This window comes from Capsicum annuum, chromosome 10, assembly GCF_002878395.1.
Source record: "Capsicum annuum cultivar UCD-10X-F1 chromosome 10, UCD10Xv1.1, whole genome shotgun sequence".
Taxonomy (NCBI): domain Eukaryota; kingdom Viridiplantae; phylum Streptophyta; class Magnoliopsida; order Solanales; family Solanaceae; genus Capsicum; species Capsicum annuum.
Genome location: NC_061120.1, coordinates 101844477 through 101860743, shown reverse-complemented (window position 1 = coordinate 101860743; position 16267 = coordinate 101844477). Strand labels below are relative to the sequence as shown.

The 16267-nt window shown below is 36.5% G+C and overlaps 1 protein-coding gene across 1 annotated transcript; it reads right to left on the bottom strand.

Moving 5' to 3' along the window:
* Positions 1–9788: 9788 nt before the first annotated feature.
* On the bottom strand, positions 9789–12614 carry LOC107844334. Its single transcript, XM_047397681.1, has 3 exons — positions 12132–12614; positions 11866–12065; positions 9789–9885 (listed from the first exon to the last, which is right to left on the bottom strand). Exons 1-3 carry the CDS (start codon positions 12612–12614, stop codon positions 9789–9791), a joined length of 780 nt encoding a protein of 259 aa, XP_047253637.1.
* Between the last annotated feature and the right edge of the window lie 3653 nt (positions 12615–16267).

The window sequence follows — 16267 nt, the reverse complement described above, 5'->3', positions numbered from 1 at the left end:
ATGCAATACTTATGAGCTTAAATGACACAACCAACACTTTGATATTTCAAATAGAAGCCTAGGTGCATATCGAGTGAAGACATATAACTCAATCTGAGAATAAGTACTCCAGACAATGATACAATAGCTAAATACGTAGTATGATATCAAATGAAAGGGATACATGAACATGAGAATTAATGAAGCTTATGGACAAATTTAATTTAGGGATAAATACACATTCTAAGTTAGGAGTTGTAAACTGTAGAACAAAACAATTAAGAATTTCATGAGGTAACATTATACACTATGACAATTGGAGTGATGTCCAATGAAGGGAACATACAAATATATGAGAAAATAAAGTGTATTATCAAAATAGACAATTGAAACAAATTGGCAGTAGATGGACAGATTGTGTACCTAATATGTGAGCACACTCACCGTGTGTAATCTAGGATCTTATTGACACATATAAGAGAAAAATATGACAAAGGTCTGACTTGAAAGAGTGAACACAAATATCTAGTAATAAACACATATTAAAGTACTTTGACACATTTGTGAGATTATAGGGAATAAGAACAAGGTCATTAGTGATGCTGAAAATCGTACATCATTCCTATATATCTTATACTAGAAAGAACACTTAGGATGCTTACTTTGTTAGTAGTAACACAAGTATGAAATTTCATACCAAAGAGTATGGATAAAATAACCTTACATACCTTATCCTCTGACCAATGCGACTATAATAATCCAACCTTTCTTTTAAGTGTTACTCTATAATATAAGAACATAAGCTAATATTGGAAGCTAATCACATTATAAGCCTGCAAAATAGTAGCTAAACACTTGACGAGCAGTAAGACCATCCAAACCCCCACACACATGATGTATCACCATATCCTCCTTTTATACTTTAATAGAACTCCATTCAACCAAGGTGACTCAATTTCTCACAACAATAATACATATAAAACAACCTATAAACAGTTGCTAAATCCATAAACCACCAGAACAACTCCCAGTATTCACACCCTTTATTTTTGCCCCATAATAACATTAACCAAACATCTTTTTAGGTAAACTCTACATTACTTGTATTATTTTATGTGTTATTAGGAAGAATCCCTTGTATTTGATATTATTGAATGTCAAAATCTAAAATTAGTACGCCTGTATTTTTTCTATCATTTAAATCTAGAAACTGAAATAAATAGTGTTTATTTCTTCTTAAAGCTAGCATGAGTATTGAGTCCATAGAAGATGTCAATATTGAAGAAACAGGACCAACAAAATACGTATTATGTTAGTTCTAAAGGATCTATCGCAAAAGTGTGAAATTGAAGTTAATATAGTAATCATTTATTAATTAAAGTTACTTCCACTCAATTTATGCTAGATTTATTATTTACTAAGTTTTTTAACATTTTACACAACAAATTTAGGTGAAATTGACTATATACCATGAATATCATGTATTCAAAAGTTGAAAAACGTTCCTAAATGCACAAATTGCCATGCTGTGAGGTTTTAACATGAAACTCCAATATTTTGTTGCAATAGTGGATCAATAAAACTTGTAAATACTGAAGTCCTATCTTAATTATAAAATTTATTCTATCTCAGAATCTCAAGTAGTGAAAGAATTTCACAAACACATTGAAGCATATAAAAATGTATTTGGATTTATGTTTTTTTGTTTCAAACTTGACAGTGATCTGACATCTTTGTGAAATTTTTTTTATACCTTTAGCGCATATGGTCAAATATATCATAATCACCCTTCATTACTTCTGCGTGATAATACTCCATGTTATTTTCAGATGTACTTTTTTGACATAGAAAATGAGTTATGCGATATGATTTCATAAGTCAAAGAAGCCAATTTATCTAAGGAAGTTATCGTAATAATTAGACAGATAATGGATGCCAATCCTTATGCATAATTCTTTTGCCAGGCTTAAGATCAAACTTTCAGGATTTAGAAATTTGAATTGCTTCCCCTACTAAACTAAATCAATGTGTCTACAATAAACTATCAGTAGATCAAGTTACTACAATTTGGATAGATGACAATAATCCCAATGTACCATTTTGATCGAGAGATTATTGTTCATGAGAATTAGGTGTATGATACGCTCAAATTATACCTCTCTTACGAGAGAGTAAGCGGTCGCTGCCAAATATAGAACCCAACTAGGTTGGGTGTTGAGTCCCACAGGGAATATTGTGTTCACTAAGTATTGTGATTGTTATCAGACTGTTGATAAAAGATTCCTGAATAAAAGGGGTTTTAGTTTATGAATTGTATTCTAAATAATTGTAAAAGAGTTGTTCCAACTAATGATTCTTTCTTCAAGTCGTAATTCAATGATATTAAACAAACTAGAGTCATGGTTACCAAGATGCTTAAACAGTTAGAGTTGTAAATTACTCTTAAGTTCCAATCAATAACTTTAATTGTAAGAGTAGCTGAATTCTATTATTTACCCATTAGTTTCTCAACCTTAATAGATTGTTTATTCTTTAATTCTTTCAAACTTAAAGAATATATTGATTATTCAACTATTTTCTCACGTAGGTCAATCCTGTTAAGGCATTTTCCATTAATCTAAAGGTTTAGGCCTCTAGATTTTATGTAAATCCTTTCTTTTCCCAACAAACACTTTTCTATTCAAACAAGTGATGTTCTTGGGCTCACCTTTCAAGTTTGCAATCAAGAAAATTCATTAAAGTGAAGAACGGTTTATGCTATATCAATTACCTATAGAAACTCAATTAGAATCACAACCCATATCAACTATTCACATCAAGGGTCCCATAGCCTAGTTATGGGAGCTTAGCCACCCATCTCCATAGAAGAAAGAGAAATAATACTTGGATTATTCATAAATAAATTCAAAATTCACTTACAAAAGTTACAAGAATTAGTCCTTAAATCTTTAATAGCAATGGAATGATTAGATCCACAAGTTTATCTTGATTAATAAATTTCAGCATTACAGAGAGTTTCAAATATGGAAAACTAAGGTAACAATATCCAAGATTCAGAATAATATCCTTAATAAAACCCTAACTGGGTATTTATATGCTCCCAGGTTTGGAAGATTTAAAATTTAAACTCAGAAAATGCCGCGTCCAAGCTGACGGTCCGTCACATAGACCGTCGTAGAGTGCTCCAGGATGTCAGGTTCTATTTATTCTTGATGGATACCTTGGCGGAATGTCGATTGTTCGACGGTCCATCGCAAAGTCCGTCGCTAAGACTTTTGAAATCCCGTATTTTGATTAAGCTCGATGGCCAAGTTGGTGGTCTGCCGTAAGCTTAACGGCCCGCCACTTGGACCATCACATGGGACTTTCACTTGGAACCTTCTGTTTAGCTCTGACGGTGCTCTTGATGGTCCGTTGCATGATTGACGGTTCGCTATTTTGACCTTCAGTACTCTTTTTTGCTATTTTCCTGAGTTTTCTCCTTCATCTAACTCCTTAACTTGAAATCACTCAAATCCACTATTAAATACAACTTTAGTTTCTTGAAAACACACAATTTTCTCAAGAAAAAGATGCAAAATATTTTGTCAAAAGCTGGAATATCAACACCCTTGACTTAAGATAATTGTTTGTCCTCAAGCAACTCAGCACCAAATTACAACTATGAATAATACAATGACAGACATTCAACTTACTGAACCAGTTTTCACACAGCCATTCACTTGTCATCCTAATTATATGGCTCAACATATCAGGATCTATAACCGGCATTATTTCAAAATCAGTGCATATACACAACATGGATGCAAGAATCTACAGAGATCATCCAAATTAAGTGTAACTCAGGTTGCCCTTACAGTCAAGGAAATCCACCACTCATTATATTTCATGGATACAAATCAGAACTCCAACGCTCGTCAAAGAAGTTACAAACATAGTACACATACCCATAGGCTTGTCCTTATTATCTAACGCCCCCTTATAGTTGATTCGCCAAGATCAAACAGGTCTTTCCTAGTTTTTTCATGAGGCTTCGGGGTAAGGTAAGAAAAGACTTTTGGGAAAAAGTGCCTTAACACTAGGATTTAACTCTCTTTTCCCTCAAGTTTTACCTACCAAGGACATTTCTGAACTAGCTCACTCACCCTTTTCTAATTCATTTACACTTAACCATAGCAACACCCTTTTTTATATATACACATAAGCATCAGCCACTCTCAACTTATATTGATGTAATCAGTCAAGGTGCACAGTGTCTTGAGTAGACCAGGGTCGGATGCTCTAGACCACGCTCTAAACTAACCCTTAGACAACTAATAGCATGATAATAGCCACCCTCAACTTAGGTGATTTTCCTAACTTTAGGTTTATAATGCCCACTATTGGGCCAGGGCCAGAGCTAGGTGTTAACAACTTAACGAGAGTTAACTAGAGTGATTGGTGATGAAGAAAAATTAACATAGGCTCAAAGAAGGGTTCAAAAATGGAAAATTCTTTTTGGTGGGGTTAATTATTTTGGCTAAGTGGACTAAAAGTACAAGGTGACCTTCTATCATTTCTTATTTTATCAACTACAACAAAATATCAATTGAACCAGGCAAGTTCTAGTTACTACACTATGTAAAAACTAATACAAATACTCACACACAGAGGCAACTGAGTCAAACTCATTCTAATGTTCTTAAGATTTACATCATATGTCATCCATATGTTACAAGTTACTACCAACTACAGATTCACTAACAATTGTTCACATATACTAGAAGACAAAAGTAAACAATCATACAAATATAGTCATAGCTTGATGCCAACATCATTCATCATCCATATTCACAACAAGGTGCTACCATAAATGACACTTTTATTTAATAGACCAACATTATTAATAGAATAGGACTTAAGAAAGGAAAGACATAAACCTAAAGTTAATCCTAGAAAAGAAAAAAATGCGAACTTAAACCTGATCCTAGACATGCCGATTCTTCTAGATAGCACATGGGAGGAAAAGAATATCATCAACACAACCCCCATAGTACAAGTACACCACCTCCTCAGAAAAACATATGCATTATCCTCAAAGCATCAAATAAAAGTAGAAAAAAATGGGTATACTTGTATTGCCTCTTATTTATCTTAGGCATTTGTCAAGTATGGTGAGGAACCTGCGTCCTCACCTACTGAAACATTGATCCCCATGGTTGTGTGGGTACTCATAAACTCGCCCTTCAGAATCGGAGGTACCACATCCCGAACTGGGTTTGAAGTCAGCCCCCTGACTGAGGTAGAACTGGTAGACATTCCAGCCATTTTATCTTTAACTCTCTTCCTTCTTCTCTTTTCATCTCTTTTCAATATTTTTAAGGCTTTCCTTATATCATATTACTCTCGATCCTCCGGTGTTATGTCTTCTCTCTTTCTTTTTTTTTTTAACTTTTTTTAGCATATTCATCTACCTGTTGCTTTCTTTTGTCTTTTACTGGTCTTCCCATCAGGTCAACAATTCTGATGGTCAACAATTCTCTCATCTTAATCACTCATTACCAAGGCTGGATCAAAAGTAGGCTGTTACAGTTGCCTGCTCTTTAACTCTTCGATGTCATCTTGTGCTTTCTTAAACTCTGCCATGAACCTCGCCAAGTCTAGAATGGACAGTGAATCTAGCCTTTTGTTGATTCTCTCCTCCATGTGGTCCATCATCATCTAAATGTCTTGGAACGAACGAATTGCCTCAACTATAATTCTGTCAACAAAAGGTTTGAATTCTGCTACCCAAATATGAAGCTGCTTCTTGAATTTCTTTTTTACTTTCACAGTCTTGGCAAAATTTTCCTGCGTCAACCTATATTCTGCAAATTCTATCCCACCTATTGGTGGTGCAGATTCTGACCTTGAAGACGTACTTATTGGCATATAGTCAAGTGGTACATAAGTGGTAATTGACAACGGTATACCTGTTGGAATCTCTGAAGTTTCTAGGGATGGTACTGACTGAGTTTAATAGGCTAGAGGTTTGGTGACCCTTATTTTAAACTTCGAGTCATCCTTTTACTTCTCAATGTCCTGCCTTTGTGATGCACAAACCTCATTATCCACTCTACGAATCAGTAGTACACCTGCCTGCCTGCATAATTTCGTGATTAAGCACGAAAATGGTGTTATGCTGGCCTCCTTATGTGCTCTCACAAATAGCTCATCGGCAATGATATGAACAAAATCAAGCTTTAGTCCTGACAGCAAACTAGCAATAAGTTCAAACCAGTGAATATCCATATTAGCATCACCTTCCATTGGCATAAGTCTCAATCAAACCACAACCCATCAAAATTTAGCTCTGAAGCTAAGGGAAGACTTCGCTATGCGCTCACGTGGGTTTGTTGCCCAGGAAGGATTACCCTTATCAGTTAACACTCTACCCAGCCAGGATCTTTGGGTAGATGCATTACGCAGTCGGTACTCGAGTTCTGGAATAACAGGTGGGGTTTCATAGTCTGGCCCAAATAGCACCCTGTTGATGGATCAGGCTGATATGTCAATGGTAACTCCTCAGACTGGCACTGACTCCCTGTTCGGTAGATCAAAAATCTTTGAGTCCTTTGGAACATCCTTTTCTACCAATACCAAATAGTTAGCAATGAATTCCCTTACTAGATTCGGCTGATATGATCCGGAGGGCTTGCTCATCCATGCTAATTTATACTCATTAAAGCGACGCTTTAACTCAGGATATTCATGCAAATCCATCGTTACAATCTGATACTCCTTAACAAATAGCCTTTTGATTGGCCTACTTGCTGTTGATGCCAACCCATCATAAAATTTTTCCCTTGCTCTATCTAGTTTCCTTCTAACAGCCTTTCTGATTTGAGGATCCTTATGCCTGATCAAGTTGGCATCCTCAATCTCAGTCTTCATATTGGCTACTTTAGTTAGTGCCTCTACATTGGTAGCCTCAGTTTCGATCTCAACTGTGTTGAGGCGAGATGTGACTATCTTTGCCTCGTCGGGGTTCGAGCTAGTACTATTATCACTTTTTTATTCAGACTGGGAGATGTAGAAAGTGTCTGGTCCCTTTGGCAAGTGTTAAAGGCTGGTTCCTTCTCGCTTCTAGAAGGTTCACCTCAACCTCTTACCCAAACACTGCCTCTAGTTAATGGGAGTTTTCATACCATAGTGCCAGAAAAAGGAGTAATGAATCAGTTTGCAGAATAAAATCAGCCAAAACAATGAAATTTCTAGCTTGACGATCACTCTAACGGTCCGTTGTAGGGTTGACAGTCCATCAGTATGACCGTCGGGCCTTATCTAGTGAGTACCAATTCTCAGTTCTTTGCGACGGTTGAACTGATGGGCCGTTAGGTTACTGATGGTCCGCCAAGTTGTCCATCGCTACTATCCAGTGTATGACATCTGTGGGTTCTTTGCGATGGTTCACATGGCGGTCTATTGCAAATTTGATGGCCCGCCAAGTTGACCGTCGATAGCCCTTTTCAGTTCAACATTTCACTTAGGCATTTTTTCGAACACCTAGCATACTTCACACAATTTTCAGCATGGTGATGACAACACATTCCCATTTAGGCACAAATTTTTCAACTCTAAACACGTGGGTTACTTAGACTTCACCCAAATAACGTATACCAAAGTTCAGAACTCTTAACATCAATAATTCAAAGCACAAGAAGAAATCAAGATGAAATTTTATCAACTAAACACTTATTCACTTCATGTTTTTGTCATTCAAAGAATGAAGAAAGGGTTATGATCATACCTTGATGGTGTAGTATTGCACTCCTCTCTCTTGCAAATGCAGAAATGAAAGAAATTTTAAACTGTTGTTAATAATTGATAACCTTTATTGTGATGATAAGAAGAGAAGGGTGATGTTGTTTAAATAAGAGAGGAAAAAAGACGTTGAAGAGTCCTAGAGGAAGTAACTACCTTCAGATACTTTGAATCCAGAGGGAGTTTGACAATTTTAGACTTTAAAGAGGTTACAACGTATGTAACCGCCCTATTTTATTTCTTTAAAAATATTTGGGTTAAGTACGGGTCATTTAAATATGCATCAGTTTTAACATAACCTGACCCGACCCGACCCGACTCGTAACTAGGGTTACATTTGACGATTAACCCGGCGGTCCGTCAGTTTTGCGATGGTCTGCCAAGTTGGCCGTCAAGTCTTACTAGAGACATACCTTTTAGGTCCTTCTGCGATGGTTACTACGACGGTCCATCAACTATGCAACGATCCATCGAGCGGTCTTTCAGCCTATTCCAGAAACTCAGAATTTCAGCTTCAGGTTGAGGGTTTGTCCGATGGTCTCTTAGTTTGTTGATGGTCCGCTGACTCGACCGTCAAGTTGGAAAACTCTTTCCTTTTAGCAATCTCAGTCCTGTACACTTCATAACACATCAGATTTCACAAAAACAACAAATAAGCTATGAATATGATTACAACCACACTTGGTGGGTTGCCTCCCACTAACACCTAATTTAATGTCACAGCATGACACAGTTATCTCGATTACTCAAACTTCATCGAGATAGATAGTAGTTATTCACTTTATCAAGTCTATTGGACTGATATACAACTTCAGTCATTGCCTATTCACTTTGAAGATACTTCCATCTTCATTTGCAAGTTCAACTACTCCAGACGAGTAAGCTTGATTAACTTGGAATGAACCCGACTATTTTGATTTAAGATTACCTGGGAACAACTTCAGTCTAGAGTTGAAGAGAAATACCCAATCACCCTTTTGAAAATCTCTTTTTGCAATCCTTCGATCATGGTACTTCTTCATCTTCTCCTTGTAAAGATTAGCTCTTTCATATGCCTCGAGATGAAACTTATCCATCTCATTCAGCTGCCCCAATCTCAACTGCGCTGCCTCATTCCAGTTCAAATTTATCTTCCTAAGTGCCCACAACGCCTTTTGCTCTAATTTAATTGGTAAATAATATGCCTTGCCGAAAACAAACTGGTACGGTGACATACTGATTGGTGTCTTAAAAGCTGTTCTGTATGCCCATAAGACATCATCAAGCTTCCTAAACCAGTCTTGTCTGCTAGCATTCACTGTTTTAACAAGTATGGCTTTGATCTCTCTATTCGAAATCTCCACTTGCCCACTAGTTTGTGGGTGGTATGGAGTTACTACATTGTGTTGTTTAACACCATACTTTGATAAGGCATACTGAAACACACGATTGCAAAAATGAGATCCACCGTCGCTTATAATGGTGTGTAGCATTCGAAATTGACAGAAAATGTTCCTTTTAAGGAAGACAACTACTCTTCCCTTCATTGTCAGCTAAAGCAATGAATTCAACCCTTTTCGAGACATAATCAACAACAACTAGAATGTATTTAATCCCATATGAGCTCACAAAAGGCCCCATAAAGTCGATGCCCCAGACGTCGAATAATTCTACCTCCATTATTTTTGTCAAAGGCATTTCATGGCACTTGGAGATCAACCCCTGCCTCTGACATTGGTCACATCTTGTCAAGAACTCATAAGCATCTTTGAATAAAGTCGACCAATAGCAGCTATTTTATAGCACCTTTCTAGTAATATGGTCACCGGCATAGTAACCACCAACCGGGGAGGCAAGGCATGCTCCCAAGATACTCAACATATCTATTTTTGGAACACATCTCCTTATGATATTGTCAGCACATCACCAAAACAGATAGGCTCATCCTAGAAGTAATGTGTCATATCATAGAGAAACTTGTTTCTTTGATGAAAAGAAAGATTCTTCAGAATCACCTCACTCACCACATAGTTTACAAAATCAGCATACTAAGGTATTTTTTCCATAACAGCAGCCAAGATTTTCTCATCCAGGAATGCACCATTGATCTCAAGTTTATCTCCAACTTCTTGCTTCCCTTCCATCCTGGATAGATTGTCCGCAACTTAGTTTTTATAACCCTTCTGATCTTTGACTTCGAAGTCAAATTCTTGAAACAAAAACAACCATATAATCAACCTTGGTTTTGCATCCATTTTTGTCATCAAATATCTCAAGGCAGCGTGGTCAATGTGGACCACCACCTTGGTTCCTAGCTCGGAATTTCTCAAAAGCATAAACTACTGTGAGAAGTTCCTATTCAGTAACAGTGTAATTCTTTTGGGCCCCATTCAGTGATTTGGTTGCATAATAAATGGGATGAAATAGCTTATCTCTCTTCTACCTAAGTACAGCTCCAAATGCAAGACCACTTGCATCACACATAATTTCAAATGGTTTTGACCGATCCGGTGCAACAATAATAGGTGCGTCAACTAGCTTTCCTTTGAGGCATTTAAATGCCTTCAAGAAATCATCATCAAAGTTGAACTTAACCTTCTTCTCCAAAAGTTTACCAAGTAGATTTGTAATTTTTTAGAAGTCCTTTATAAATCTCCGATAGAAGCCCACGTGATCAAGAAAACTATGCACCCCTTTTACAAAAATGAGAGGTGAAAGATTCTCTATAACCTGGACTTTAGTTCGGTCAACCTCAATCCCATTTGCTGAGATTTTGTCCCCAAGAACAATGCCCTCCTTCACCATGAAGTGACATTTTCCCAATCAAGCACAAGGTTAAACTCTTCACATCACTGCAAGGCCCTACTAAGATTCACCAAATACAGCTCAAACGAATCTCCTACCACAGAAAAATCATCCATAAACACCTCCAAGGTGTCTTCAACCATATCTGAGAAAATAGACATCGTTCACCATTGAAAGGTAGAGGGTGCATTACACAATCCGAACGGTATTCTCTTCAACGTAAAAGTACCATACGAGTAGGTGAATGTCATTTTCTCCTAATCTTCTGGGGCGATAGAAATCTGATTATAACCAGAATACTCATCTAGAAAATAGTACCAATCTCTTCCCGCCAATCGATCAAGAATCTAACCCATGAAAGGCATTGGAAAGTGGTCCTTTAATATCCTTGAGTTGAGTTTTCGATAATCCATGCAAACTCCCCACCCAGTGACAGGTCTAAGTGGTATTAACTTATTCTTTTCATTCGCTACGACTGTCATGCCCCCTTTCTTGGGCATATATTTACGGGACTCATTCATTTATTATCAGAAATGGGATATACAACTCCTGTATCAAGCCATTTGATGATTTTCTTCTTAACTACCTCTTACATATGAGGGTTAAGATGGCGTTGATGCTCAATTATTGGTGTATAGTCCTTCACCAGCTAAATTTTATGAGTGCAAATACCTGGAGGGATGCCAATAATATCTGCGATAGTCCATCCTATCGCCCTTTTGTACCTCTAAAACACTGAAATAAGTGCCTCCACCTGCTGCTCATCTAAATCAGCCGCAATAATGACAGGTAAAGTGTTTTCACTGCCTAGAAACACATATCAGAGATGACCTGGCAATTCTTCCAACTCCAACACTGGTGGATCCTCAATAGATGGCTTAGTTGGTGGTGTTGGGCGATTTTTAAGATCCAGATCAAGATTCTTGGGTGAATAAGAATATGATCCCATTCACGTCAAAGCACAAATAGTTTCCTCATACTTTTCGATGCCCACACTATTAAAATTCATCAGAACTGCAGCTAAGGGCTCAACAACAAGTTTATCCTCTATCGACACTTCTTGCTCATCCTCATAATAAACATCAAAAATAGAGAACACACTTATCTCCTTATGTTGCTTTATATATTGGCATATATCAAATCGCACCACTTTATCATTCAACTTGAATAAGAGCTCATTGGCTCACAAATTAATAAGAACTCTTTCAATTATGAGAAAAGGTTCCCAAGATTATGGGCACCTCGAAGTCCACCCTACAATCTAGAATAATGAAATTTGCAGAAAATATGAAACTAGCCACCTTCACTAGCATATCATACAAAATACCAACAGATCGCTTTACTAACTTATTCACCATCACAAGTTGCATATTTATCGATGTAGGATCTTCCAAACCTAACTTCTTATAAACAGCTAGCGACATTAGGTTGATGCTCACTCCTAGATCACATAAGGCCTTGGCAAAATTAAAAGACCCAATTATACAAGGGCTGATGAATGCTTCTGGGTCTGCCTTCTTCTGCACCAAGGATCTTGTAGAAATAGCACTACAATGATGGAGATTATCCACTGGTTCGTAGATTACTTCTCTCTTCTTTGTCACAAGATCTTTCAAAAATTTAGCATATCCTAGCATCTGTTTAAGTGCCTCTATAAAAGACATATTCACTGTTAGCTGTTTTATCATTGCCATGAATTTACTAAACTTCTTATCGTTGACTTTATTCTTCAATCTATGAAGAAAGTGAGATGGTCGTTTTGGGAGAGTAGTCACCACTGCTTTCTTTTCCTTGTCTTTCCTTTTTCCTAACTCATCAATCTGCTGATGATTAGAAGGGATATCAATGCCATCCAGTTTCTCAGATTTTACTGGATTACTTTTTTTAAACTCAATATTTTTTTCGATCACCTCTTCATTCACAACTTTACCCACAGAAGGGCCTGGTAATACCTTACCACTCCGTGTGGTAATTGCCATACACGATCCATCATTACAAAGATTCTGAACTATATCGCTTGGCAATGGTCTGCTCTTCCTCTGATTCAATGCTGTTGAGAGTTGACTCATTTTCTGCTCTAACTATTTGATAGAAGTAGAGTGTGTGCTTACCAACTAACTCATGGAAGACAAATCACTCTTCATTGTAGTCACCCTAGAGTTGGTAGCCTCAACTTCCTTTAATAATTTCTCCATCATGTCCTTCATGGATATCTTGCCAGAGCTAGTTGCAGCATTATTTCTGCTTCTAGGAAGTACATATAGTCCACTCCTATCATTTTTGCTCTTCCAGTTTCCTTGATCCCTATCCTTGTAACTAGCCTTGTCGTAATAGTTCCGACCTTGATTTCCTTGGCTATTGCCTCGAAAACCCCTGTGATTATTTAGATAGTTTGACTCTTTTTCCGAATTAGAGTCAGCTCTACCTTCAGATGTAATAGCTTTCACCTTCTCTATTTTTCCAAACAATAGATGCTTAGTCTACAAATCCATCTGTGTCTTTAAGTATGCCATGTCCTGGTCGCATTCTTCCTTCTTCTTGTGTTGCTCTGTAGTCATACCACCGGACCCATTAGGGCTTGATACCACAGAATCCATGGTATGCCAAGCTCTACTTTGTTTGGTCATCCGATCAAGCATCTCTAAGCCACTAGAAAAGTGAGATCAATAAATGACCCTCCTATAATATTATCCATAACTGGCATCGTAATAGAGTTTAGAGCTCTATATAGAGTCTCCATTAAATAAATATCCATCATATTGTGATTCAGGTGCTGCATCAGCTTCTTTTTAAACCTATTCCAGGTCTCATAAAGAGCTTCAGTGGGAAGCTGCCGGAAGTTACTGATCCCATCTCTCAACTGTACCCCCCTGGAAGATGGAAAGAATTTTTCTAGGAAATCCTCTTTCAGCTGTCTCTAGTTGGTGATAAAGTCGGGAAACAACCTATTGAGCCACAGTGTCGCCTCCCCAGATAGAGACAAAGAAAACAAACACAAGAGAATATCAGTCTGGCCAATTCGTGGGTTATCAAAAGACTTGTAAATGGTGATAAAGTTCACCAAATGCATGTTTGGATCATCTCCTAGAACGCCACGAAAGAACCCCTTAAGATGAAGGAGTTAAATCATCATACTGGTAATATTAAATTTAGCTTTGAGTGCTAGATGTGGAGGAATAATAGCTTCAGTTGCACCTGCTCCATCCATTCCATCTTCATCATCATTTATATCAAACTATACCAGTTATCAATCCTACTTTACCCTAAAGGGATGATTCCTATTTTTATTCTAATTCACTGGTGCAGCCACATTCTCTGCACACCTTGGGTTAACTGGATCTAACACATCATCACCACCAAATTATCATCGTCAGGATTAGGATGACGTACTGGCTAGCCATTATTATGCCGATTAAGTTGAGCTCTAGCCAGAGCGGCAAGTCTTTCAGCATCTTGGGAGTCTGCCATTCTACCAATTAACTGCGGTTTTGGATGTACTTGTAAAAATGGTGCACCCATCTCTGTGTACTTGGCATACATAATAACTACCCTGCACAGAACAAAAACAACAAACAAAAGTAAAATTTGGGAAACTTGACCAAAGGTCAATTAACAAACACAAACTTAATTGACAACCGTATTCCCCAGTAATGGCGCCAAAATTTGATACGCCCAAATTACTCCTCTCTTATGAGAGAGTAAGTGGTCACTGTCAAATATAGAACCCAACTAGATTGGGTGTAGAATCCCACTGGGAATACTGTGTTCACTAAGTATTGTGATTGTTATCAGACTGTTGATTAAAGGTTCCTTAATAAAAGGGGTTTTAGTTTATAAATTATATTCTAAATAATTGTAACTGAGTTGTTCCAACTAATGATTCTTTCTGCAAGTCATAATTCAATAATATTAAATAAACTAGAGTCATGGTTGCACGACATAGTTGATAGTATCATGGCTGAAGAAAGTAAATGTACAAAAATTAGTCAAAGAGTAATACTTCTTGCATCATTTGTTTGAGGCCTTAGGGATATGTGTCATAGATATATGGATGCAATGGCTTTAGTTCAATATTTTAGAAAATTAAATCTATTTATTATAATGATATGTAATCTTGATTGGCGTGAGATCCAAGAAAATTTGGTAGGAGGACGACTTGCTTAAGATAAACCTGACTTGGTGACTAGAGTTTTCATATCAAAGCTACAAGATTAAAAGATAAAATCTTCAAGAAAAAAGTATTTGGTCCTGTTGCAACTCATTTTTATGTGGATGAATTTCACAAAAGAGGACTACCATGAATTCACCTTATGTTAATATTGGAACAAGGGTATAAGAAAACATCACCGGATTATTATGACAAGTTTATTTATGCTGAATTTCTTGGTAAAAAAAGAATTTCTAGTTTTTCATGGCTCGGTCTTCAAGCATATGATGCATGGTCTGTGTGGAAAAGATTGTCCAATAAATTTATGCATAAGAGATGGTCTGTGGAAGAGTCATTATCCTAGGCTATTTAGTAATAAATTAATACAAGGAAAGGATGGACATTTCATTTACAAGAGGCGAAATAGTAGAAAGAAAGAAAAAGCTCCAAGGCATGGCAATGAATAATCAGTGGGTTATTTCATATAATCTTTGTTTACTGACAAAATAAAATTATGATATTAATGTTGAAACTTGTGGCGGGGTAAAAATAATAAATATCTTTACAAGTACATATAGAAGGTGCATGATAGGTGCGATGTTTATATCAAATAAGATGATGGAGAAAAAATCATTGATGAAATTAAGAGCTTTCAAAATGCACGTTGGGATAATATACCAAAGTGCTATGGAGAATTTATGAATTTGATCTCACTAAAATGAAAGCCTTCGATGATTAAACTTTAACTACATCTCCTAAATAAGCAAATAGGTAAATATTTATATTCAATAGTTAGATTGATTTAAGCTTTTGATGAAGTAATATGAAACATTTATATGTAGTATTCTTCAATTTCAACTACTCTCTATTAAGTGTGTTTGTCAGTTAGCTTTTCATATTTAAAATAATTCAAATATGAATCTATTGTAGACATATAAATTATGAAACTAAAAGGAAAAAGGAAAATTTACCTCCGTAGGAACAATCAAATTTAGAACAAAAATAAAAATTGGCAAGTTATAAAAAAGATAATTTTTTTGTCTTATCGCAGTAAACATTCTAGCAAAAGAAAGATAGTAGTGCCACTGGCCAAAAATGCAAACTTTTTCAGCCCTTCCCAATAGTGAAGTTTTGAAGAATAAGAAGAAGCTAAAAAATAAGAAGAAGAAAAAGAAGAAGAAGAAGAAGATGATGATGATGAAGAGGAAAATATGTACCTAAAAAAATCCAGTGTAGTCGCTCTCATGCAATAGTCTAGTTTTGTAAAATTAAAACCACAATACCCTTCTGTTGCCTGTGCCCTTCTATTAGCTTCACCCTTAAGGGTTGAATCTTATTTGTTAATTCAACTACATTGCTTAAGCTATATGACTCCTACAACTTCACCCTTCTGAAAAAACAATCATAAAATTTAGTTTGTAATAACCTATGCTAGCAATAGATTTCTCTAATCTTCCTATGTAAAGACCTGAACTTGTGAATTTTCATTGTAATGTGATTTGACTATTTTAACCTTTTCCATAGTTGCTACTTGTTAATTTTAGGGTTTGGAGATGGTTGTCATGATTCTCGATG

Bases quoted from the DNA above. Each gene is read 5' to 3' on its own strand.
- LOC107844334 (XM_047397681.1), bottom strand. From the start codon at position 12,614: ATGAGTCAACTCTCAACAGCATTGAATCAGAGGAAGAGCAGACCATTG. The intron at 12,066-12,131 runs GTAATCTACGAA...TCCTTGGTGCAG, and splicing joins TTGTGACAAAGAAGAGAGAA to AAGAAGGCAGACCCAGAAGC. The intron at 9,886-11,865 runs GTATGATATGCT...CAATCTATCCAG, and splicing joins AAGCGATCTGTTGGTATTTT to GATGGAAGGGAAGCAAGAAG.